This window comes from Gouania willdenowi, chromosome 4 (genome assembly GCF_900634775.1).
Source record: "Gouania willdenowi chromosome 4, fGouWil2.1, whole genome shotgun sequence".
In the NCBI taxonomy this organism is placed as follows: Eukaryota; Metazoa; Chordata; class Actinopteri; order Blenniiformes; family Gobiesocidae; genus Gouania; species Gouania willdenowi.
The window spans coordinates 18,661,084-18,687,793 of record NC_041047.1 but is presented as its reverse complement, the minus strand read 5'-3'; the positions used below and the strand labels follow the sequence as shown (position 1 = coordinate 18,687,793).

At 39.2% G+C, this 26,710-nt stretch overlaps 1 protein-coding gene and 1 pseudogene across 1 annotated transcript in view; one reads left to right on the top strand and one right to left on the bottom strand.

Moving 5' to 3' along the window:
* The window catches only part of cers1 (ceramide synthase 1), a 35,344-nt gene that overhangs the window by 2,669 nt on the left and 5,965 nt on the right, over positions 1-26,710 (top strand). The window contains exons 2-5 of the mRNA XM_028444152.1: positions 22,153-22,312; positions 25,673-25,853; positions 25,949-26,110; positions 26,195-26,342. Of these exons, the coding sequence (XP_028299953.1) occupies positions 22,153-22,312; positions 25,673-25,853; positions 25,949-26,110; positions 26,195-26,342 (651 nt within the window). The remainder of the gene's footprint in view (positions 1-22,152; positions 22,313-25,672; positions 25,854-25,948; positions 26,111-26,194; positions 26,343-26,710) is intronic.
* LOC114462745 (uncharacterized) lies at positions 324-439 on the bottom strand (annotated as a pseudogene).

The window sequence follows — 26,710 nt, the reverse complement described above, 5'->3', positions numbered from 1 at the left end:
TAAATAATAATAATAATATTATTAATAATAATAATAATAATAATAATAATAATAATAATAATAATAATATGAATACATTGGATTTTATTGAGCGCTTTATCATAGACACTCAAGGTGCTTTACAGAATGAAGGCATTATTCTTTTATTCCACAGTTAGTGGTGGTAAGCTACTAATGTAGCCACAGTTGCCCTGGGGCAGACTGATGGAAGCAAGGCTGCCATAGTATGCCATCGGCCCCTCCGAAACTATTCATACTAGGCAATGTGGGTAAAGTGTCTTGCCCAAGGACACAATGACAGATACCACTGTAGCGATTGTCCCCCACTGTGGCACCTGGATTTCTGTGGTCTCCCAACCAACTACTAATCAGGCCCGGATCTGCTTAGCTTCTGAGATCTAGTGAGATCAGGCAATGACAGGCTGGTATGGCCACAGAAAGAGTAACAAAACCTTAACTTTTGACATTTAAAACTGCTATCCGGAGTTTCTGAGAGAACGTCTCGATGTCCCGCCCTCAAGAGCTCTACTTCCTCCCCTGCCTCTGCCAATCTATCAGAAGCTATGCCCCTACGTTTGTACACGCGCATTGCAAAACATAACAAAGTCACATATCTACAAAAACTACACATTTATTGTTAGAGTGCCATAACTTTTGATTAAAACATGTTTAATACCTGTCCATGAGAAATGTCACCAAATCCTGGTCCGTTCTGAATCCTTCTAAAAGCACCAAGTCCCTCCACCTTTGAAAAGTAGCTCAGAGACAAATCTTGTTTGCGGTCATGAAGAAACTTGGTACCTGGATTATTCTTTTCTTTTTTAGTAGACGTTTTATACGTTGGCAATTGTGGAATGGGTAACTTTAGAGTTTCTGAGTGCTCCTCCATGACGCTATGCTGCTCAGAGTTATACCTGTTTGAGACTCGCTGCCTCGTTTCCATGCACAGTATACGCAGCACTCACATTCACTCCAGGAAGTCAAAGCCTATTGGCTGGGTGCACTCGGCAATCGTTTTCATTTGTATAGTGGTCTATAGGACAAAGGAGGGACTTATATACATGAATGTATATGAACAATGACCACTGGCTGTAGATCATAGTAAAAGACTAGTTAGGCATTTTTTTCGCATTTCAAAAGAATCATACATAAATGTAGATTTCTCAGAAACTCCGGATATCAGCTTTAAGTCAAAGTATTTAAATTTGGCCTATTTTGTTGTAAAAATGTAAGAGTGACTGCCCTCTATTGGTTGAAACCTGGCTATTACAATCAAATTGTGCTATTGGCTGAGAATGGTGGTTTGTAACGTTTAGGTGGCTTCTTACGTTACTATTCACCACTGTTGGCCCCCGACTCTGCTATAAAAGATGGCTCCTGTGGTTCTTGCAATCTGTGGCGAGTAGGTTGAGAGAATTTCTAATACAGAGTTATAGTGCGTATTGAGTAGGTATTTAGCATATAGCATAAATTGCTCTTAGGAGATTGGGCGTGTCTTAAATGCTCCAGTAGCCCCGCCCATAATCAAGGTTTTTTTTTGCAGCCTAGACGCACTTCAACCAAATCCTCAGGGTTTAGTTACACTTTATGTACAATCTCTGAATATCTGTACTTGAGTATTGTTTTGGAGGTATAGATATTAGTTTAACTCCTCTAGATGTGAAATACAAATACTGTTTTTTCTTTTGTCTCCCCTACATTTACTTGTTACTCGCTACCTTTCCTCTCATTTTTCTCATTGCTCCTACTGCCGTACCTTTAATAAATCATGTTCGTCAATGCAAGAGCAAATTAAAGGGAGGCAGTCATGTCTAATAGCGGTGTTGTTTGGACAATTTGGCAGAGATGGACCCTACAAAAGACTAAGATACTCTGCCCGAGGCCCATGTTTTGAGGTTTTTGAAGCAAAAAAAAAAATGATACGTAATTTAAAACTGGCAATTTAATGCTGGCAAGGAAAGCCTGGTTAGCTAAAATATCTATACTTTTACTCAAGTAATGAAGTTGTGTACTTTTGTCCACCTCTGCTAACTAACACCCGAGGTTGCTTTATAACTTTCTGTTCCAATGAAGCCTTATCTTGTTGTTATACAATCCCACAATGTATTGTACCATTAGGGCTGACATCAGCAAAGATATTCTCATCTTTTTGATAACAGTAAAAGATTACAGCTATTTTGTAATGTAAACAATCATTCACATAAGGCGTATTTAAATGTAAAATGTCTAAATGACTAATTTTTGTTACTTTTTATTATTTTTTTCCTTTATACACATTTTTAAAACAAGCCGAAGTTAATTAATTTATCATAAAAAATAAGAGTTAAGATGATACATGAGCTCTTACCTGAGAACTAGTTTGATCGACTATTTATTATTTGGTCATAGATTCTCGTCAGCTATCCTTTTACACCTGAATAAAACTTTAACTACAATGAAAAACTGGAGAAACAAATCAAAATTACTGTCAAAGTAACACTTCAGAATATTTAAGAATAATAAATAAGTTCATTAATAATATTTCTGTTCTAATAATAGAGTGAAATCTAATACATTTATCGACAATCTATTAAAATAAATATGCATATTTACATTTCATAGTTTCCCCAGTTGGTGTGTTTTAGATCTTTTTGTGTACTACTGATGATAATATCCTGCATAATTATGATAAAATAAATTGAGGAAACATTGATCTTACAGTGATGTCTGGTTGAACCAGTAAATTGGATGACTGGGAGAAGTGTTTCATCACACTGATGCAAAGAAATCAAATAAAAATGAAACTCTGTCATCCACCAGTCTTGTCTATTGATCTGCTGCCTCCATTAAGATGCATGCATCTGCCATGAAGCGGACAGTGGTTGTAAAGTATTTCCAAAGAACCCGATGTGCTCCTAGAAAACACCACCTCTAAAAGCAGCGTGAAGACTTTTCTTCTTGCATCATGGAGCAGATGTTCTGGCTGTGCCTTGACAGAATATTTGCTTTAGTCATCTGAGACATGAGGACCTGCACCATGTGGTCGCTGCCAGGGAGGACCCCCTCAGATAGTCCAGATGTGGCTTTGGGATAACTACCCGAGCACCATGATGATTGGTGGGGGTGGAGTTTCTGCATATGGAAGTTGACGACGATAGAGGAATAGCATGTTGTAGCTCGGGGTCCCTATGTGCAAAGCCAAATGTGTTCGCAGAATGTAAAGAATTAGTCTGCTTCCCTCTTTAAATGCATGTGTGTCAACATGTTTGTTTAGGCCACCCACTCCTTAGGAACATCTTAGGAGATCTTGAATGTGATTCCTTGTTCATTCAGCTATTCAGTATATAATGTCATGTTTACATTGTGGAGCTTATGGATGAAGAGGTGGAGTTCAGTGTCAGGTCAGCCATGTGCAGCTGTTGTACATCAAAAAACACGACATGGGCTGATCACAGGGGAACTCCATCATTTAAAAATAAATCTGACTTTGAACAAAATAGTTTGTAATCTTTTATAAAGTTGCACACTAAATAAATCACACTTTGTTAGATAAATTGCCACTGCAGACAAACTGTGGATTTCTTTGTGTTGCAGTATGTAATAGCAGGGAAGTAGTCGATTGTGTCAAGTGTCAGGAACCCAATAAAAGAGCCCATTAATTTACAACACAATCCTGAATAGGACTGTTTGATTTCTTTTAGGACTTTATAGCCATTATTAACTTAGACTTATCTGGTACAATAATTACAACTAAAAAGGATAGAGAGGTTGGGTTTTCTCATACTATAAAAAGGATCCACATCATACCTGTCTTCAGACAAGACAACATGTTCTATGTCAAATCAAGAAAAATATGATCATATTTGATATAGTGCATGTATATTAAATTCTAAATGAATAAGGTAAAAACATCATTCGTAAGCTAAATTCATAGCTAAATGCTAGGTGGTAGGGCTGGGTGGTATGACCAAAAATGTATATCACGGTATTTTTCAAAATTCTAACGGTTTCACAGTATGACGGTATTTTTTTTTAATGCATAATCAGGTGTTCACAGCATTTTCTACTGGTTGAGAGATAAATTACTGCAGTAGGTGGACTTAGGATGGTCTATTTTACTGTCATGATGACTGAATATTGTAGAATAATTCCACACTAGTAGTAATACAAGTTTGCAACACCAGCCCAATGGCTCTTTGCTGCACTAGCTTAGCTTTAGCACTAGCTTGATTTCTAGCTTTAAATGCTGCATACTCAGTGGTGTGGTGGTTTCTTATGGTGAATAAGGTAGCATTTTGTTTGCAGCTCCACCAGGAGTTATTTACACATTATAGGAATTACAAATTGCGAATCCTTTGCTCTCTTTTTGTGTATTACTGCCGACATGCTAAGCTAACCGTGCCTCCGTGTCCGTGAGTGTTGTTCTCCTGTAGGGGAGGCACGCTCACGCAGAAATTCTCACATGCAGCTTCAGAGCTTTCAATTGTGTCTTTTTTATTTATTTACATGTATGATTTACACCGCATTAACACCAGAGCGCTACTGTTTACTTTCGTATTTCGAAGTGTAACGTTGAAAAGGATCCGGTCTGAAACGCGACGCAGCGTAGCGTTCTGAAAGTTGTGTAATCAAATAAACCGTTACGGCCATAAATTAAAAATTCATATCATAACAAAAATATGTACCGGTATTTGGTATGAACCGGTATACCGCCCAGCCCTACTTGGTGGTATAGAGGGTAGTGATATTGCTTTACACTTGCGATCGAGGATTCCAGTCACAGCTGAAGACATTCTGTATACATCTTCCATGTTCTCCCCAAACATGCTGAAAAATTGAGAATAGAATAGAGTCTTTAAAAAAGAAAAGAAAACGGAAAAAAAAGCACACATTCTTTGTTGTTTTGGACTTCAGTCCACATGGATGTGACAGTTGCAAACAATAATTGCACGAGAGTGGGAAAATGTCAGAGGGAAGAAAATGTGATGGCTTCCTGACCAGTTTTAACAAACACAACTGCATCAACTGTGAAAGTAAACCAACATATTCATAACTAGGGATGTAACGATTCACTCAACTCCCGATACGATTCGATTCACGATACCGGGTTCACGATACGATTCTCTCACAATTTATTTCACAAAATGGGACTGTAGACAAATGATGACTGAAAAATATTCCTTTATTTTTTTTGGGAATAAAAACTAGAAAATACGGTACTATTTTCCTTATGTTTTTCATTGTCAAAATTATCCCTTGATAAACTATTCAAAACAATGCATTTTAACTAAAAATAAATCTTGAATGAAATAAATAAAGGAATAATACAAGTGAAGAAGAAGCCAATTAATTTAATTTCTGGTTCTATAGTAAACAATGCAAAACTGCATAATAGTTCTTTTTCTTATTAAAAGTGCAACTGAAAATGTATTTCATGCCTTAACAATTGGACTTTAAAAAAACAAAAAAAAACAAACAGTCATTGCACTGTATTTACGTCAAATATTAGTTTGGACCAGCAGAGGGCACTGGTAACCCAGTGGTCGGTTGGCATGCAGATATTCTTGCAGTGAAGAAGAGATGCTATGCTAGCAGACAGAGGCAATAGAAAAACGTGACTCTTACATATATTCATGTAATATTATAGATATTCTTTCGGTGCTAAACGGGAAAGGAATCATTTATGAACATGTTTAAGAGTAGAAGGCGGCCAGAAAGAAAGTAGTAGCAGATTCCGCCCGCCGCCAACACTTCTGAACAAGAGAAGGATGAATATATAGCGCCCTCTGCTGTTTAAAAAAGTACTGCGATTCAATTTTCACGGTATCGATGTGAACAGTGATACCTATGAATCGATTTTTAACTGCCTTATGATTAATCGTTACATCCCTATTCATAACCACCCAAAGAAACAACCAGTGTTGGAACCGTTACTTTAAAAAAGTAATTAGTTATAGTTACTCACTACTTGTTCCAAAAAGTAACTGCATTAGTAACTGAATTACTCTATAATAAAAGTAACTCATTACCAAGGAAAGTAACTATTTGCGTTACTGTCAAAGAATTCAGATTTTTTAGATGCGTGTGTCGTGAGGTGCTTCATTAAATTTGAGTTGCTTCCAACAGATGTGGACAAAGTCTTCTCTCTTGGTTATAATGTACACTTCACATGCACGTTCTTACCTTTGACCACAATTAATTTAAAGTAGTGTTTGTATCGTCACCTTAAAAATGACAACTTTTCATCAGACTGCTCCACGCTCACATCACTGCTGCTTCATCCAATCTGCAGTGTGTGTGTGTCGCGTGTGCTGGCACGTCACCTTAGCCAATCATAATCGCTCACCTTGTTTTTAACCCGCCTCCTCTTGCTGGCACGTGTAAAAATACCGGCTGTGATTGGCTACCATGAAACATGACGTCGCCTTAGCCAATCATAATCGCTCACCTTGCTTTTAACCCACCTCCTCACTACATTGAGTAAGAAGCCAGGGATGCTTTCGGATAGCAGTTTATTTAATCAATGCATGTAATGCACCGCATTTAACGTTCAGTAACGATAACGGGGTTGCAAAGGCGTAAAAAGTAATTAGTTAGATTACCCCGTTACTGAAAAACAAACGCGTTACATAACGCCTTTATTTTAAACGCCGTTATTCCAAACACTGGAAACAACAGGCATGACCCAAAATGTAGCAGTATTTAAAAGTGGAAAGCTCCCTATTTGGCAACAGCGTTACCATCATGACTTCTCCATTCGTCATTCTTTTGTTCTCTATCTTAATCCACTCGTTGCAGTTTTACTTTTACAAATTTTTTGCATTTTCAAATAGTTTAGCCTTCGTTTTTTTATCCAGTTTGTGGCTACACAAGCTGAATCAAAAACAACTGCATCAGTTGAGAGAAAAGCTTTGTTTAGGTAGGGTTAATTCACCACAAATCAGCAATTCAGCAAAAAGTGCTTGTTTGACTCATACCATTTGGTATGGATAGAAGGCATAGAGTGAGCTGCTTGATGCTGCAGAACCACCGCTAAAGCATAACAGCTCATTTATGAGCCACTGAAGTTGACCAGTTGGACACTGTTACAGATCCCTGTGTTCCTCTCCACTACCATTACTGACAATGGTATTTTAGAATAACACAGATGTAAATGTGCCCTTTATTTTAAGTGTGAAAGCCTAACAGCGGGATGAACCGGAAACAATGTAAATGTCACATGTGGTGCATTAAGAACCACCTCTTCATTGCTTTAATTAGCCTCGTTGCACAATGTGATGATCCAAGCGTGTCATGCTCTATGATTGCATTTGCTTGTACGAATTTGGTTTGTGTGCAGTAGTATGTAATAATAATCAAGTGCGTGCACATTGGTTTTGAGTGCTCATGGTTTTTCCGACACGGCACTTCCCACTTCCACAAATATTGTGTGGAAAAATAGTGCAGAGGAAGGAAATGGATTCACAAATGGGGAAGATGGAGCCTAAAGAAGGAAGGATTGCAGTGGAGAAATGTGCTGAAGAGATGTTGAATTTGGGTATAAGAATGCTGACTCGACAAACAGCAGCAGCCAATCAGTAACACAAATGCCCACACACCCACACATAGGCATATGTCAGAAAGTGCATACATACTGAATGTTCATTCACACATACAGGAAGACGGTCTTTGTCTAAGCATCATTTGTTTTGCAGCATCCCGCAGTAATGCTCGGTGTTGCAGGCCACACACACACACACACACACACACACACACACACACACACACACACACACACACACACACACACACACACACACACACACACACACACACACACACACACACACACAGAGAGAGAGGAGAGCAGCCCAGTATTCTTTGGCTGCAGCCTTGTTATCTCCCAGCACTGAGCTGAGTGGCACCTCACGTCCCCTGCTGTTGTTCTCCATGTAAGAGCAGCCTGAGGTTTGACAGGGTTCCTAACCACAGATCCCAGATCACTTTCCACTTAGCTCGTGTTAGCTGTTGTGCATTAGGGCCGCAGAGAGAAACCTGACACCGGATTTGTGGTTAAGGGGAAGTGATGTCCATTCAGCCAAAAGTGCCCACTCAGGTAAAAGCAGCTTGTAATTTTGACACTGATTGCAAACAAATAAGATTCGGTGTCTTTAGTGACGATAGCCTGACTTACATTTCTCATCTCTTTCCCCCTGAAGCAATTAGGAAGAGCCCGCAGCATCACTATGAGAGTTCTGTACAACAAGACAGCAATACCCAGTCTGTGATGACTCTTTTCCAGGTTTAGCTTTATTCAGTAACCACAAAATTAGCCACTGCCACCATTGTCATCTCCCAGTATCAGCAGGAACTCCCTGTCTGCCCTTAAAAAGCCCAGTGTGGTGCATGAGGCCATGAAGTGTGGTATGTATTGATCACCATGCTAAATTTTTCTCATCTGCCAAGCAAATAGATTTGTTGTCTTCAATAGATCACGACTGTTTGTGTTTAACCAAAGCAGATTCAAACAAATTAAACTTATTGGTGCAGTCAGTGGTTCTTAACCTGGGTTCAATCGAACCCCAGCGATTCGTTGAGTCTTAACACACGGTAAATATGTGGTGTACAAAATGAATATCCATGATAAACTAGTTTATTAAAAAATAAATTTTGATAACTAACAATGTTAATTAATTAGTTAGTAATTAGTAGTTATTAATTAGTAAAAATGAAAAGCTTTGAACAAAGGAAAAAATCAGCCCAGGCTTACATGTATGTTTCTGGATAAATTATAGGCAGTGGCTATGTATACAGTTGCCGTATCAATATACCGGCATTCTATTCGCACGCAGCGCCCCTCATTGGCCAGTTTAGGTCACGTGATAGGTCAGTCATTGGCCAGTTTACGTGACTAAGATTAAACCTAACCATAAATCTAACCCTAACCCTAAAAATTGTTGCAATATAGGGTTATAACCTAACCCTAACCCTAAGACGCTATGTACGTGTACTTCGGTAAACGTACCAGTAGCACCGGGGGTTGTCCGTACGGCAACCGTACAAATAGACACTTTCTAAATTATATTCCGGTCCCTATGTTTTGAAGAAATCAAACTTTATTTTTCCAATTATAAAGGTTTCTGTGAATGCAGTGATGAAGCTTGCGGGGTACCTTCAATCAGGTTAAGAACCACTGTGTCAATGGAAGGGGGTCAGCTTGTTATTTCCAGTAGCTAAGCACAGAGAGAACGTTCTTTTTAGCTACTTTTGTGTAAGGCCTTAGGAAGGCTCACTTGTGTGTATGCACACGTCTGTGTGTCAGGAGGCAAACACCGAGGACAAGCTCAGATGAGTATCCGGCTGACGTATTGAAAAAGAAAAATGGACCATATCCAAAAACTGTTGAGGTTTAGTTACAACTTGTGTCAGGGTGTATAGTAGTCAGTCAGGGTCTGTTTTTGTTTGGAGATTCTAAGAAGAGTCATTTGCTGTGTACTTCTGACTCAGCTTTCTTATTATAAAGCATCCAATAAAGCAGCACTTTCAAATCACTATCTCTCCCCTGTGTTATACATCATCAATAAGCATCACTTAGATCACCGATATGTCAACATCCCGTTTCCTGCTCAGAGAATGGCTGCTATTAATCACAGTTTGTCTCTGCACTACCTGGGCTCCATTTTTAAACACACAGAGCACATAATGTATGCATGTCCCTGGATCCTAGAGGTTCTCACGTCAGTGCAAACCAATGTTTTTGTATCCCCATGAGCCTGCATTAAATGGATTGTTTTTAGGCTCGTTGATGTTCAGTTTAAAAATCTAACACAATCAGGATATTACGATTTAGCTACCGTATCGATTTAGAGCTGCTTGACGTTTTTTAAACTGTTCTTGTATTTCATCCAAAAATTGTTCTCATCCACTACTGATGCCATTGTGCCCCAAAAACACTGCCAAAGTGACATTTCTGGTGTAGAACAGATTGAAAGTTGTTGACATTACAATGGCGGATGTTGATATTTTGGCTTTCCATAAAAACACCCAAATACATCTGAAATATGAATGATGTCATATCATGGGAAACAACCTAATGAAGGCAGAACAAAAATGGTGTCAAAGAATCACTGTCTTTCTTGTCTGGAGAAGAAACAAATAATACCAATGTGGTAAAGAATGAATTAAAACACTGTGACATTCTTCTACATGGTTCTCAATCCCACGTCACATGACCATTTTGTCAACAAACCAATTGTTTGTGTTGGATCCAAAGATAAATTTGCGAGTGGCAATTTCAACCTTCAACATTTGTTTGTGAGTAAATCCCTATCAAAGTATTGATGAGAGCAACTTTTGGATGACATACGGGTTCAGTTTTAAAAATGTGTGTTATTGGGTCAAACAGCTTTAAATAAACTAGTGTTTTGAGCACCCACTCATTCATCGTCTGACCCTCTTTTCTTTTTAGGGATCTGGAGGCAGAGGTGAAAGTAATGGATTACACATATTCACGTTACTGTAATTGAGTTGCTTTTATGGGCACTTTTTTGAGTATATTTCTAAATCACAAATTTTACTTGTACTTAAGTGCATTTTAAAATAAGTAATTAATTACATTTCTACACCCAGCAGTTACTGAGTAATTTTTTGTTGTTGTTGTTTTAAAATGATCAATGGACATTGTGAAACTACAAATCAAACGCATCATATCATAGCCGGCCAATCAGATTAAACGTAATGCACGGCGCCAAAACAGCATTGAATGCTGGTTATTTTCTCAGTTTTAGAGTTCATAAATGTAGCTACACTTAGAGTCTGAGAATGTATTCCATTTTTAATTGAATTCATTGGTGTTATTTTATTTAAAAATAATTGCACATTTTGAAAAACCTTTTATTTTATACAGATACCAGTTTATACATGAGACGTTTACTGTGTGCAAGGGAACCGTGGCAGGATTTATTTACAAAAATAAACATGAAAGTAACTAGTAACTTTTACTTTGAGTACTATTTAATTGATCTACTCTGTACTTGTACATGAGTATTTTATGTATGACTTAGTTGTACTTGAGTACATTTTCAGTCAAGTAACAGTACTTCTACTTGAGTATAGGATATATCAGTACTCTTTACAGGACAATTTTCATCAGGCTTTAAACCTTTCCAATGAGTCAAGAACAAATAAACATTTTATTCTCAAAATAAATCAGTCTTACATGAACCAGTATTTAATCTTGTGTGTTTGTATAAAGGCACTTTATGCTACACAAAAGACGCAATTGAAACAGAAAACAATTACCGTACACCGACTTATTCTTCTTAAGCTCTATCTGTGGTGCCTGTAGTCCTCAGATTGGTTATTTTAAGTGTCCACTGTGAGTTGTTGTTTAACTCCAAACACAAAAGAATATCACTTAAATGATGTTGTTTGTTCAATGTAGCTGTTCAGTCTTTAACGCTGTGAGTGAATCATAGTCAAAGCAGATAAACATACAACAACCAGCTAGAAAACAGGCTCATGAATCAGCCCTGTTTTGTGACTCAGGCTGTCAGACTCTCCCCTGGTCGGCTGGAATGTGCCGTGAGGCCTTGACTGCTACAGAGCCGTTGTTGCTGGTCGCTCAATCATTTTCCTCGTCCTCTCTCTCCCTGTCCCATTTATTTTCCTCTGCAATGACTCGGTGGTCAGGCTTTCTCTCGGATGGGGCAGATTGTCTCTGAAGTCCTGTCATGTAGCAGCTGCCTGTCTTCAAACAAGGTCACTTTACAAGAGTGTGACAACTCAACTCTGCAATCAGTACAATCCAATTCTCCTCAATCAGCACACCTTTTGTGTACTCTACTAGTACACTATTATTTTTACTAAGGTTGATGGGGTCAGTTTTTAGAGCTGTACATTTACTGTACTTGATGCATCTGAAAAATGTCATTCTATAAGAAATTACAAATAATTATCAGGATTGTACCAGATTTTCCTTTTGTTAAAAGACGATACACCACTTGATAAATGTGCTGTTGGTAGAAGGGGAAATGATTGTCCAATGTTAATACTTAAAGGAACATACAGTAGTTCACACTTTATTTTCTTTATTGATTTTTTAAAAGGTGTTTTGAAAATTAATTTCATTTTCTATAAAGTCATCATATAATTTCTGATTAGAAATATAATTCATTTTGAACTTAAGAGGACCAGCAAAGTCTACATAACAATGTAGAATTGACTGTTGTAAAATGTTTGTTTTTATGTTACATACCTTTGTTTAAACATGAACAAATTTAAATAACAGGGAAAAGGGGCATTTTTCGACAATACTATGTTTATAGTGAATAACATTTCCGCATATACATTATATAAGAAATACAAACCCAACATGTTTGAAAGCAGGTATCTGAATTTATGTACATTTATTTTGAATTGTACTTGCATATAAAAAAATACATGTAAACACATTTTTCAATAGGTAGAAAAAACAATAGCTAAACTTCCAAGGAGGTTACTTTGGATGCACAGATCACAGAGCAAACACATCAACAATAATCCATTCCTGAACCAGTAATTTAACCCTAATGAAGTTATCTAATAATTATTAGAAACCACATCTCTGTTTGCATAATGAGGTCTGTTAAAATGATCAGCTTGAACTTGGCTTCTTTAACTGGTGCAGAGTTTCTGACTCTTCAAGCACAGGCTTAAGTTATTAGCTGTAATGTCATGTGGTCCAGTGGTAATTGCATTACTGACGACAGGAGCTTTGCATTAGCTGTGGTCTCACTTGGTGCACAATCCTCAGGTGTAAACTCTGCTTCTGTCTGTCACTGACAATGTTATTAGCTCGGAGCTTTTTTTTAATTGATGTTGGGGTTAACAAATGTCACCTCTCATTTAGCAGTCTCATGACTTATTCTTGGTGTTTGGGTTGTGTGGCTGTGAAATGCTTTCTTTCTGTTGTACCTCACTGGATGTATTGTGGTTGAAAGGTGTTTGTAGGATATGGTGGAAGTGACAGTTTTCTTTTTGTGCAAACAGAAGAAAAAAGAGATGTATGCTTTAGAAGAACATTAGGCAGTAATAGCTTTCATTTTCACAAAATCAACTCTTTAGAAACAAAAAAAAACAAGTGTTTGCTTGTTAAACAAAAAACACCAACATTAACTAAATAGAGCATGCATATCAAACATCAGTTTTGTTGTTATTATAAAATATATTTTATTGTAATGGTGTGTCAACCTAAGGTTTCTGTCAAAATGTGATTTGTCGTACCACAGACTGCGACATGTTGCCACGCACACGTTCACACACAGTCTATCCTTATTCTCTCTGTGTTGCCAGAGGCGTGGATGCTGCATTATGAATGACAGCCATATGTCTCCAAGCTGTCCGATTAGACAGGGAGCAGCTTGGAGAAGGGGAGTGTAATACTTCACTGAGGCTTCGTGTTTTCTACACCACACCAACCTTTTCTATGCACTGGTTTTCCAAAAACGGAGAGATTGCATGAAGGGAAGAAAATGTATTTTTATTATATGGCTTCTAAATGTGGACTACATTACAAAATACGACTACTGAAGGCACGCTGTATTATCTACTACCGGTACAGATGGCTGATAAGAAATACGGAAGACAAGTCAACCACTGAAATGTTTTTCTTCCCTAAATGTTCTGAAGCACATTTAGTTTAAGGAAGGGCATATCAATTCAATTCAATTCAACTTTATTTGTATAGCGCAATTTACAACAAAGTCATCTCAATTTGCTTATCAAAATAAAAAATTAATAATAAGAAAGAGAAAACCCAACAAGATCCACATGAACAAGCATTTAGCGACAGTGGGAAGAAACCACTCCCTTTTAACAGGAAGAATCTCCAACAGAACCAGATTCAGAGGTGGCAGCCATCTGCTTCGACTGGTTGGTGTTAGTGGACAGAAGGACCAACAGAACAGGATAGAGAGATAGAACATCAGAGTGTCCCAGACTAGTTGAGCCGTGAACCACAGATCAGGAACTGCCATCATCAGCTACACGACACCTGAAACAGAGCAGAGAGAGAAAGACGAGGAGAAGGCACTGACTGCAGAAAAACATGATAAACTATTATCAAGTCAGCCTGCCTTGGCCTTGGGCCTCACTCCCAGTGGTCTAGTCAAAACTTATTATAAAAGTGACAAATCTCTTTCCGTTTATTGGTAAACTAACAGTGACTCCAAAGTCTGTAAATGCAACCGTTTACAGACGAGCCCATGTCCGCTCTAGTGGTTAGGTTATGTTATGATTCAGTCCTGTTTATGCGGACTGTAAATCATAACCAGCTACATCAGAATTTGAATCTCTTCCTGTTTATTGAACCAGAAAATTCGGCCGTTTACGGACGGAGCCCATGTTCGCTCTAGTGATCAGATTGTTATGATATCAGCTCATGGATGGATGGGTAGACGGACAGATATATGCTTTAATAGTGTAAATATTAGATTTTTTTTTACTTAGAGTTCTGGTATGATGCTGACCACTGCAGACTCTGAATAGCCCCCAAGATCTGCAGTTTTTAACATTTTTTAATTTATTAGTCGAGGCATTTTTGTCAGATTTGTTCACTTTTTTATGTCCATCCTTCCCATTTTACTTGATTCTAATGCTAGCTAACATGCCCACTTGGTTTCTAACAATTCCACCTACGGAGAGTGCTAAAATAATCAGTGTCGTATGCCTCCACCGTCAATTATCATTATGTTCTGTCTGCTGATATGCATTAGTAAAGATGCCATTAATCACTAATGTAAATCACATGAGGACAGATCGTGGAATATGTTATTTTCCCAGTAGCACAGTAGAGTTTGTTTCAAACAGTGCATCTGTAAAGTTTTTCTAAAAGGAACATAACTCATTGGGACACAGTAAAGGCTACGTGTAGGGAATTTTATCTGCAAGCTCTACAAAGAATAGGATAGAAGCTTTATTGTCATTGCACTGATAAGACAATACAACGAAATTTCGATGGCAGCAGTCAAGATACCCTTTAAGTACAAACATATATCAGCACGGTTAATGTGCAGTGATCACTTCACTTCTGCATTTGGTAGCCTCAGCATCTGTAAACAGCATAAAACTTTACAGAGACTTAGTTACAATGAAATTTGGGCACTTCATACTTCTGTCATTGTTTGTCTGCAGTATATATTTCAATTTTTATTTTACAGAAGCATCAGCAAAAGAACATTACACTTTATATGTGATACTTTACCAAAACATAAAAGTAGAGTTAGATAAGTGCCAACTTAATGATGTGTCAGACTTTTGTTCCGAAGGCTGTTGGCTTTAGCTTTGACTCTACAGGAGATTTATTTTTAAAGAATTCATTATGGGGTTAATACCTGAGCTAAGACACACTAAAACGCTCGATCTTGCCATAGGTGCAGCCTCTCTCTCTATTTTGTGTTATGAAGACATAAGGCTTGTATATAATAGGAAATACTGCAGAGCCCTGCTGACTAAATAGCATTTCCCATATTGTTTATGCTCCACTTTAGTCTACGGTAATTTGATAAGAAATGAGTAAGTGCAAACAAATGCCCTGAGTCATGGTATGCTGATTTACCACAGAGCCTCACAACATTGATCAAAGAACTTTTCCATGTGTAAATAGGTGCAGACTCTTTTCCCAGCATGCAAAAGAATGCATGGTGTACTGAAACAAGGACAGAACATATGGAAGTGGTCACCACTGAATATCTGACATTTTTCTGCTCATGGTGAGCTGGAGAGATTTAGAGAGAGTGGGTGTGTGGAGGTCTTTTACTATCCCAGCATGAGTACCATACAGGAAACACAGCTGGTTAGCATAGGAAACAATATATACTGCAAAGGTCCCCAACTGGATGCCAACCAATGACATTCTTTCTTTATAGGCTATTGCATTCATGTGTGGCATCTTTGTAGAACACATTTTGATCCTATATAAACTACCTGAAATGTGTATGGTAATTCAGTAGATAAATTCACACATTTGTTGTTTATACCACAAGCAGTACTTGATTTGTACAATAATAGATGCAGTACTTCAATATTAGCTTTATTATAGTGTATATTAGCCTTTGTGATCCTATTTTTATGATGAAACATCTAGTGGTGGCCTTTTCTAGCTTTAAAGGCTTTATTTTAGCAAATAATGAAAGAATAATCACCAGATGTCTCCACTGTAGTCTGTAATATTTTTGATTTTTACTTAATTATGTTGACCTTTCTTCTCTCATAGAACATTCCAGTCTGCAGTAGTTTGAACAAGGGCCATTTTTTATCTTGTGTCTCTTTCTAGGAAATATGCCTAACCCCCACTAAAACCTGTTCACTGATGTATGAGGTCTGTTGCACTGCCTTTACAAAACATGTTCACAAATTTAATTGCCACATTTTTGGTTTCTTGGTGTTTTTAAGAAGACGGTTCGTTAGCTGGTACCTCATTATATGCCCGTTCCGGCCTAGTAACCCCAAACAGTAGACGTTGTGCCAATCTGATTTGCACAAAGAATTACAAGGGTTGGAAACAAGGTGGATATAGTCTATATGAGCTAAAATCCAGGCCACCCACTAGATTAACCTTAGCAAATCCCATTTGGCCACATTCTGGCAAAAGAACTAAACACACAAAAGAAAATCTTTGACAGAAAAGACTTTAAGTCAACACATTGACGTCAACTGTAATGAGAGAAATCACAGCCGGACAGAGCCAAAGATGAATGAGGGTAAATGAGAGAACAAGCCTCATTGAACACAGCCACACGAGCCAGCATCCTGACTCACTGGCCCAGTTTATCTTCTTATACAACAGGATGGCGTCTGTACACCCTATGTGCTCATCACCAAAACTGTGAATTTCACATGGAGCAAGGTTGCAAGTATGTAAAAGTTGAAAGTTGTAGCAGGGATTGGAAGTTTTTGGTTCAAGAGAGCAGAGGAAGATGACACTCATGGGTAAAGGCATGATAAAGCCACATTACTTTGCTAGCATCCTGACGTGGTTGCTAAGGAAACCATTCCTTTCCTGTCAAGTCTCTTTCACACGGAATTCTTTTCTTTCATGCTCAGCCTCAGCAATTTCCTCCTAGAAATGCTGCGATTTCCTTGTCATCCTATGTTTAACAGCCAGACAAGACATACTGACATACTGTAAAAGTCAGGGATGCCTTGAGTGCAGGATCAACTTTAGCCAGAGCCTGTCAGAGAGAGAAAGGAAGACAGAGGGGCGCTGTTGAATGTGCTTATGTCTCAGCTAAGTGTGATACAAGCCCTTGTCTGACAGTGGACGAGTGGATTATCTCAGTGTCCTTGACCCACTGTACATTGGCTCTGTAGGCTGGCATAAAAACCTGAAGGGTAGATGAGTAGAGTGGGTGGATAGGACTTAGAGAGGGTTGGCAGTGGCACAAAAAGGTACTAGAGAATGGACTCATTGGCAGTCTCTTATGTAACCTGTCAGAATCTGAATAGGAAGCAAAAGTTTGTCCCTTCTATCCTGTTGGAAGGTTTGCATTACAGTATGAAGAATTTACTTCACCCTAAACTACAGGAAAAACATTTGTTGATGACTTTTAAAAAAACGGACATTAATTAAATATGATAGTACTTTGGTAGCAACAAGTAACTTCGTCGTGTGCTATTGCTCTTTAAAAGTGTGTCAGTGGCTGGTGTGACAAACCTACTATGTTGGTGAAGAGTGTGTGTTTGGCACCTCTCACTTTCAGTCTTTACCACTGACTAGCACTGCAGCAAAAAAAGTAACTGAAAAGCCTCTACTTTTAGGGACCCTATTGTTTAAGGGACTTGCTCAATGTCCCAGAGCAATGGCCGACAATGGATTTGAATGGGCCACCCTGTGGTTACAAGTCCACTTCATTAACCATTAGTCCACCACTGTCCATTAGGGCACCGTTAGCCTAGGTCAGGGGTGGGCAAATTTAGTGCTCGATAGCCGGATTCCTGAGATTTTTAAATGTCTCCCTGTTCCAACACACCTGAATCAAATTAATGGCTCATTATCATGCTTCTGATGAAAACACATTGGTTTCAACCCGGTGTGATGGAGCAAGGAGATATTTAAAAGTCTCAGGAATCTGGCCCTAAAGGACTGGGTTTGCCCACCCCTGGCCAAGGTAGTGGCTCCCTGATGGTGACACACACCATCTAAGTACAATTTACACTCTGGCTAAACCTACAAGGGATTCAGAGAACCATTCCATGGTGCCTATGAACCTATGAACCAGACGTCTTGCTATGAGGCTATGAGCTTAATAACAGCACGGCATCCCTTAGCTTTTGTCTAATGTAAGAGAAAGGTTAAGGGAGTAAAACCTGACAGAAGATTTGGAATGAAGCCCCAAACACGGTTGACACTAACTGTATTGGTTGTTCCTGACTGCATAGCAACATGGAGGAGTTTGGTTTGTGGGCCTCCCTGATTCTTCAAAACTCTCACCTGAAAAGGTCACTTCAGTGGCGCTATTCCAGCTGCAGAAACAAACAGGGTGCACAGCAGTTACCTGAGAGTGGATTTGCCTACAAAATATCTCAGAAGGTTCATTAGGTTCCACGAGGAGGTCCTGGTTCCAGCAGACCTGAAAGCAGTTGTATCAGATCAAATACATGTTTCAGTGTTCACCTACAAATTAAGTAATCAGAAGTAAAGCCAATGTCATTTAGTCTCCATCGTTTCATCGAGCCAGTATGTGCTGGATGAACATGATCGGTTGTTTAAGAAGCTATCAGATCCAACACTGAGGCAAAACAAACCAATAACATAAATAACACCATCCATCCAAACATACATCCATACTTACATTCAAGCTGAGAGCACATTGCCACCCACTGAATCATCAAGCTGCCTAGATATCAAACAAGTTATTAAAAATATTAAAACAAACAATGATGAACACCAGGGTGTCCACAGTCTGGATGAATTCCTGACAGAGCAGATGCTCCACTATATAAATAAAAGCACAGCAACCACACTGTGCATGAACATAGGGGACTGTGTGAATCAGGTGGTAGAGCGACTCAGTGATGAATAAAACAAACATGAACTGAATTTCTGGATAGAGAAACAGGCCAGTGATGTTTGAGGCTAACAGGTGTGATATTAGTGCTAAGTTTTGTAGAAGCCTATTTCATCATCTGTGAGTATGCATAGGTTCATGGAGTTTCAGCACATTTCAATGGGGGGGCTGTGTGTTGGACATTAGGAAATGGGGGGGTCAATTTGACAGCTGGCCTTTTCAAAGAAATGTTGGCGGCAGGAGGGGGCACAGTGGGGGGCAGGGGAGGAATGAAGAGGATGGGGGGCCTCAAAGGGACTAATACAGATGTACCAAAAGATGATGAGTGTCATGCACTTCACTGCTCTCCGTTCATGACCTAATGAACATGCACTACATGTAGGGCCTCCGATTTTCCATGATCACGGAAAACAAATGGAAATCACGGAATTCACATTCTGAAATGGAGAAAGCAATCTGAGCTTTTTACACCAACAGACTTAGCTGTTCTTGTACTTAGCTAACCCTGGCTACTCTGTATTTGTAACACATTTTAATAAACATAATCAAAACCTAATTCTAGAAAGAAAAAAAATGCCTCTTTGTTCGCCAAACATTTGTGAAATTATAATGGTTGGGAACCACTGCTCTAGCGACTTAAACATGTGATTTCAGCATAACTACATGTATACCTATCATTTGAAACATATAAAATGTAGAGTTGATAACAGTAGTTGACTCTTTTAACCCCATTTAGCATGTTTGATATGATTTCTGGAAGTTCAATAGCCAGTAAAGTCATCTAAAGAGGGAAAGATGATGAAACTGAAACAAATCGAAAAAGGGCAAAGTGACGGGTACGTGGCGTGGAAATGGGTAAACCCTGAAACGGAATTTGGGAAATTTTGAATCGGAGGTCCCACATATGTCACCTGCGTCTCAATCAAGGTACTGGCTAGAGTCATGTGGGTCATTGAATGGTCTGAGGAGTACAAAATTGATGCTTTTACATATAATTTCACATCAGTGTTGCTCTGCTGGCCTTCTCCTCTGCTTTTGAATTGGGGTTTGTGTGTGTGTTTGTGTACGTGCGTGTGTGTGTTTGTGTGTGTGTGTGTGTGAAAGAGAGAGAGACAGACACAGATGGAAACATAACAGAAACAGAATTCCTTTTTCTTTCCAACTTGCTGCAGCACTCCATTAATTTGTTATGTAGGTGCTCAGTGAGCCGTGTCGGATCACGTCCTTTAGACCAGAAGCTTGGTCACATCAAAAAAAGAGGTGCTGTATCACTAACACAGGTGACTTTCACTTTACTGCCTCCTATTACCATCTCTCATTCATTTGAGTGTGTGTGTGCGTGTGTGCGTGTGTGTGTGAGATGGTGTGCACAAGGCAGGGTTTGGTTTCCTGTCTCCCTTATACACTGTGCACCATAATGTCTCACATCTTGTCCTCTAATACAGTTTTATCTACTCTCCTTGCCTTGGTGTGTATTTGTGTCGATTTTTTGTCACCCGTTAATCTGTTTGATGAAACCGGTATCCATCACTCAGCATAAAGCCATGAAGTCTACATGTTTTGGGTTTTACAAGTCATTATCTTGATTGAGGGAGCAGTTAAATTAAAGAGTGCATGGAGGCAGATAGCGAAGACACAAGTGAGTGGGTGGGGTTACACTATCAGACTTCATCAGAATGTCACAAACTTTCTCTCAGACTTCCTCTTTTTCTGCTTGCAAAGCGAGTGAAAGAGGCTGCTTCTGGCTGGTTCTTATGCTCTACATATAGGTCTACTGCAGTCTTTGTGTTCATGTAAACATGTGTTATAGGGATACACATTATTGTTAATAAAAGGTTTTACAAATACTCATGACTGAATACTCATATTTGGGTGAATTGACAGTAGATTCCAACAAAAAAAGGCATTTTCGACTGTCATCTGTACTCAATGACCATGTCCTTTAGCTTAATGGATTTTGACAAAATTCTAACCATGAACCTTATGCCATGAAAGTGTCCATTATGAATATTAAAAGAGTGGGCAGTGTTTCACCCTAGTGAGGGGGAGGAACAAGGGAGATTAAGTTGTGGGGGATAGGATTAGACTAAGTAATTAATTACCTACCTCATTGGGTTTTATTGAGGGGTACACCTATTGGTTAGCACATCTGCCTCACCGCAAGAAGGTCCTGGGTTGAAACCCTGGAGTGGACACTTAGGTCCTTTCTGTGTAAAGTGCAGTGTCTCCCCTGTGCTTGCATGGGTTTTCTCAGGGTACTCCGGCTTCCTCCCACAATCCAAGTTAATGACTGTTAGGTTGATTGGACTCTCTCAATTGTCCTTAGGAGTGAATGTGAACAGTTGTTTGTTCATGTGTGTTGCCCTGCGATGGACTGGCGCCCTATCCAGGGTGTACCCTTGCCTAACTAGAGCTGGAAATAGGTACAGGGGCAGACCACCGCAACCCTGAAATAGGAGTGCCTTTGTTTGTTATGCTAAACTCAGCACTTCTTACTTTATTTCAGTGCAGTTGAAATATAAAAAAGTAGACGGTATAATAGGGAAAGGAAACCCAGAGTAATGTAGTCAGCCGTGCCATGACTGCTCTGCCATAAGTTGTGCCTTCATTAATATTTGATTGAAGCTGTTGCAGAAAGGTGCTGATTCAGCTCCATTGATATGCTGAAGACTGTCGCGCTGCTCGACTCCACTGCCTTTCTCTGAAAACACTGTCTCACCCTCACTGTGGCACACACTGATGGGCACTGCTGGCTGTCATTGCAGACCACGAGTTCAAGTCCCATTAGTGGCCCCCACACTTGGCTCTGTCATGCACCAGGCTATCCAGGCCAGGGGGAGGATTTACACTGCCTTAGGCACTCTATGGTTACTTTAATAATATTAAAGTAACCAACGCAGCTTTTTTAATGTCTGTACATTAAAGTATAAAAAGTAACTGAACTCCACAGCATTTAACTGCCTCTTGACAAGCAACTGGCTTTAGTGTACACTTGTGGAATACAGCTCTGGGTGGTACAGAATTGTACATTTTAATAGCGCTTTGAGATGACTATTGTTGTAATTTGCGCTATACACATAAAGTTGAATTGAATTGAATAGTAGTACCCCTCCTTACTAACCTTGCCTTTCTGTTTCTGTCCCTGTAGCCTCTTGCACGGTGGTGCACGCTGCTGCCCAAAGATGCTGCCAAGATGCCAGAGAGCGCGTGGAAGCTGGTCTTCTACTCCATGTCATGGTCTTACAGCAGTTACCTGCTCTTCTTCACATCATACTCCTTTTTCCATGACCCGCCATCCGTCTTCTATAGTAAGATACATACAAGTGAACAAACAGGGATGGATGGATGGATGGATTATTTACTTAAATAATCAGTCATAAGCAGTATTTCCATTAGTTCTGAATGTTTGTGTGCAACGTTTGATTATCCCACCTTTACAGATGTAATATTACAGTATCATTACAACAATTTAATTTACATTAAGGTCTAAGGTGATTATTATCATCTGCATTGTTTTCAATATACCACCATTGCTTGGATTGAAGAAGGTGTCCTCTATGTATATGCTTGGAACCCTTAAAAGACATCTTAGTTTAGGATCTTTTAAAATATTATTGGCTAAAGAAATACACACCTGACCTGACTAGCCAACTCAAATATTTTTTTTAAGGTGATAATACACAATAAACAATTACATCCAATTTAACGTCTATATTACATTCTGTTAGCCTTCATTCCGGTGAAAGTCAAGCCTACTAAATTCCACTGTAGGACAAGAAAATCATTTGAAAATAAATGATGTTGAATCGCTTTCTTGGTAAAACATGGAATGTTGGAGCATACACATGTGATGATGCGTTGAAGGAAAGATCATTGAGTGGTTTTAGCAACTCTAAGAAAGACTTCAAGTAATTCTGCACTCATTCATTTGGGTTTGCAGTATCATGTCCCAACAAGTAAATAATAAGAACTGTATGTTCTTCAATGTTCTACCACTTACTCGTGAGAAATGATCTCAATCATGTTTTGCATGACATGTGTATGCAGAATCGGAATCAGAAAGCACAATGGAATTTTTTTTTAAAATAGCAGCTCTCGTAAACAGTGCAAGAGACAAGACAGTGTAGAAAAAAAGTGCAAAATATATAGGCAATAAAAAAATACCTTATATATTAGGGGTGTTGAAAAAAATGGTGATATTTTTTTTTTTTTTATCTTTATTTACCCAGAAAAGTCTTTTCCACCGCAGGAGACATTGTAACTGCACAAAGAAGTACGCTGAAACCTAGGCATGTTGACCAGCTACCTGCAAAAAAGAAAATACTAACTTTATGCATTTATTTGTTGTTCTAGGCATATACCTCAGTTAAGGTGCATATGTTGTATAAATGCAAGGGCCAATATATATGAAATAATCCACCTTCCAACAGCAGAAAACACTTTTACTCTTCCATCAGACACTGAGGTGCTAATGCTCCGTAGTCATGCTGCAAAAGCTTCATAATAGCTCCATCACATCTAATAGCTGCCGGTATAGACGCGTATAGATGCAGAAAAACATCCGTGGGCAGGTAAACAGGGAGAAGAGAAGACAGACAGACTGAAGGTTCTCAGAGCCTTTGGGAAAATAAGCAACATCAAAGAAGAAGACCGGAAAGCGTGGAAAGGTGTCAGTATCAGGTTAAACAACACTTCTGTTCCTCCGCCACACTGCAGCAGCTCCTACAGTGGGATCCAACATCTCAATGTTTAATGACGGTATACGTCTAATCAATAACATTACACAAGGATCCAATGCAACCTCATCTACCCAAACATTGGGGGAGAAAGTTTCCGTCTAACATCTGATCGGCCTCAGAGACACAAGTCCTTCACCTTCACATACACCAGCATAACAACCTGTTGGTGTTTATGTGTGTATATGGTGGAACGACGCTGCTCTATATACAAGTATACAGCACACTCATCATCATCATCATCATCATCATCTCCTTCATTATCCCCTTAACCGCCCGCACTGCCATTTATCATGTTAGCATTAATATCAAATGTAAACAGGACAGACGTACTCCCAGGGCTGTGCAGAGGAACAGGTGCTCAATGTCAGGAGATTAATAACAGCGTTTGAAAGGTCTAAAAACCATTCAGCCTACTCTTGTTTTACTGCCACTGACCAGGCTTTACATGACTGACAGGGATTGTACTGTATTTAATGACTCCACAAAAAACTACAACCAAATGAACTTTTACTGCTAAAATGTTTGATGTTGATGAATATGGCTCATTATTTATTACAGTCGGTCCATACTAATCTGTCTCCAAGACTTTAATACCAGCTCTTTGAAGCCTGTGACAGTGGCGTTAGGTTGTGTGATCACTCAGCGTGTAAAGTGTAAAAGATGGTTTTCGCAGCTCGCTCTGAAAGAGAAGTTAATCACATTTCAATACGGCAGCCGCACCTCGAGTACTTGGTACACCTTGGTACTTGTCTTGACAAGTTTTCACCATATCTGCTTCAAACTGGGAGAAATATTTGAGATGCATTTGCCATTTTTTTCTTTTCTTTTACTGTGTGAACAGTACACGTGTTTAACAGAGCCTAAGAGGAAGCTGTAGGGGAGAGTGCAAGAGCTTAACCTCCTTAAAAGTGATACTTCGTCCTGATGGAACATTCCTGGTGAAGTTACAACAGCAAGAGAGTGTCATACTTATTCTGACATGTAGTGTTTGCTATTTTATTAAAAAAACAGCAGACAATTCATGTTTTAATGGCATTACTCAGCACTGTTATGGGCAGGAGGAGTGTTGCTGCCACCTATAGGTTAAATGTCAAATAGTTGTTATTGTGAATGGCTACTGTATGTCAACCTCAAGGCCCAGGGGGGCCATATCCGGCCCTTTAGACCACCCAATTCAGCCCACAAGAGAATGTAAAAAAAAATACAGACAAAACGTTTGTGTAAATGACCGAATAATTCAGTTGTAGCTCTCTCAGCCTTTCTAAATACATAAATTCAATGAAACTCCACAATATTTGGAGGATCGCCATTTTCCCATGGTTTTATCACATGACTGCAGTCGTTTAACAAATTGTTCAACGGAATGAATTTTCCTGAAATTAATTCTCATATTTTCCCAAAATTAAAGACAAATTAGTCACAAAATCTATGGAATTTAAGAGGAAAAATTGTGCAGGGACTGATATCTGCCACTTATTGCTTGGACATTGTCAGTGCCTAACATACTTTATGTATCATTCATACGTCGAAGTGCAAACTTTGAGAAATTATTTTTGAAACTGCTTGTTTTGCTGCTTAAATTCTGCTGCCCACTTAAGATCAAAATACTTTATATTTGGTCCCTGAACTAAAATGAGTTTGACACCCCTGGGTTGCTGCATATTACAGCCTAAAGTCCCCAGCAATCTTTTACGCTTTTTAAAGAGTGTTAATTAGCTCAAAGTTGAACATTTGTGTTTTTACACAGGGCTTTATAATTGATAGCAGGGGTTTTATTTTGAAAATGAGAAATGATTACGGGTTATGTTTGGAAGATAGGTGTTTTTTGAGAATAGGTCTGTGGATATGAATCAAGTTAATTAAATTAATTAAATTTAAATTAATTAAATTAAGTTTGTTTTTGTTTTGAGCACTTCCTGTTTATTTCAGACTGGAAGAGCGGAATGCCAGTGCCTATAGACATCGCCATTGCCTACCTGATCCAGGGCAGCTTCTATGGCCACTCCATCTACGCCACACTCTACATGGACGCATGGAGGAAGGACTCTGCTGTCATGGTGGTGCACCACATCATCACACTGGCCCTCATTAGCTTCTCCTATGCCTTTAGGTATGCAGGTGTGGTCTCTTTGGGAGGCATTAAACAACTGTGTGTGACCCTGTTTTACACAACGCAGACACGGTTACACTGTGTGTCTGTTTCAGATACCACAACGTGGGCATTCTGGTGTTATTCCTCCATGACATCAATGACATCCAGCTGGAGTTCACTAAACTCAATGTGTACCTGAAGTCCAGGGGTGGAGGATACTACCTGCTTAATGACGTGCTGTCTAACATGGGCTCTGTCAGCTTCAGCATCACCTGGTGGGACACACACACACACATAAAGAGGATGAGGATGATGAGTTTGGTTGTACTTTTCTAACTCTTGGTTTTTGTCTTCTTCAGGTTCTGGTTTCGACTCTACTGGTTCCCTCTCAAAGTCATGTTTGCCACGTGTGTGTCCAGCCTGCAGTCCGTTCCAAACATCCCTTTCTACTTCTTTTTCAACTCCCTCCTCTTCGCTCTGCTGCTCATGAACATCTACTGGTTCTTGGTGAGGACATGCAGTTCTTTTTTCAAACTCACAATGAAAACAATCAGATTACGTATCACCAGACTCATAGACAGTTTCAGAATCAGAAAGGATTTTATTCACCAGGTACAGTTTAAAAACAGTACGAGGAATTTAACTCGGTCGTTGGAGCGAAAGACACACATCAACACACCAGGGCGCTATTTGCGGCGCCCACATATTTAGATGAAAAGGTGAGACAAAAGCAGGAGGAGAGGTGATGGGGGAAAGGCAAGTTTGAAACTGAATACCCTCTTGGAGTAGACAGTGTTAAACTAGGAAAAAACCACCTTGGCAACATGTACTTAAGCAAAAACACAGTCAAAGAACATGAGACATGGCACGTAGGC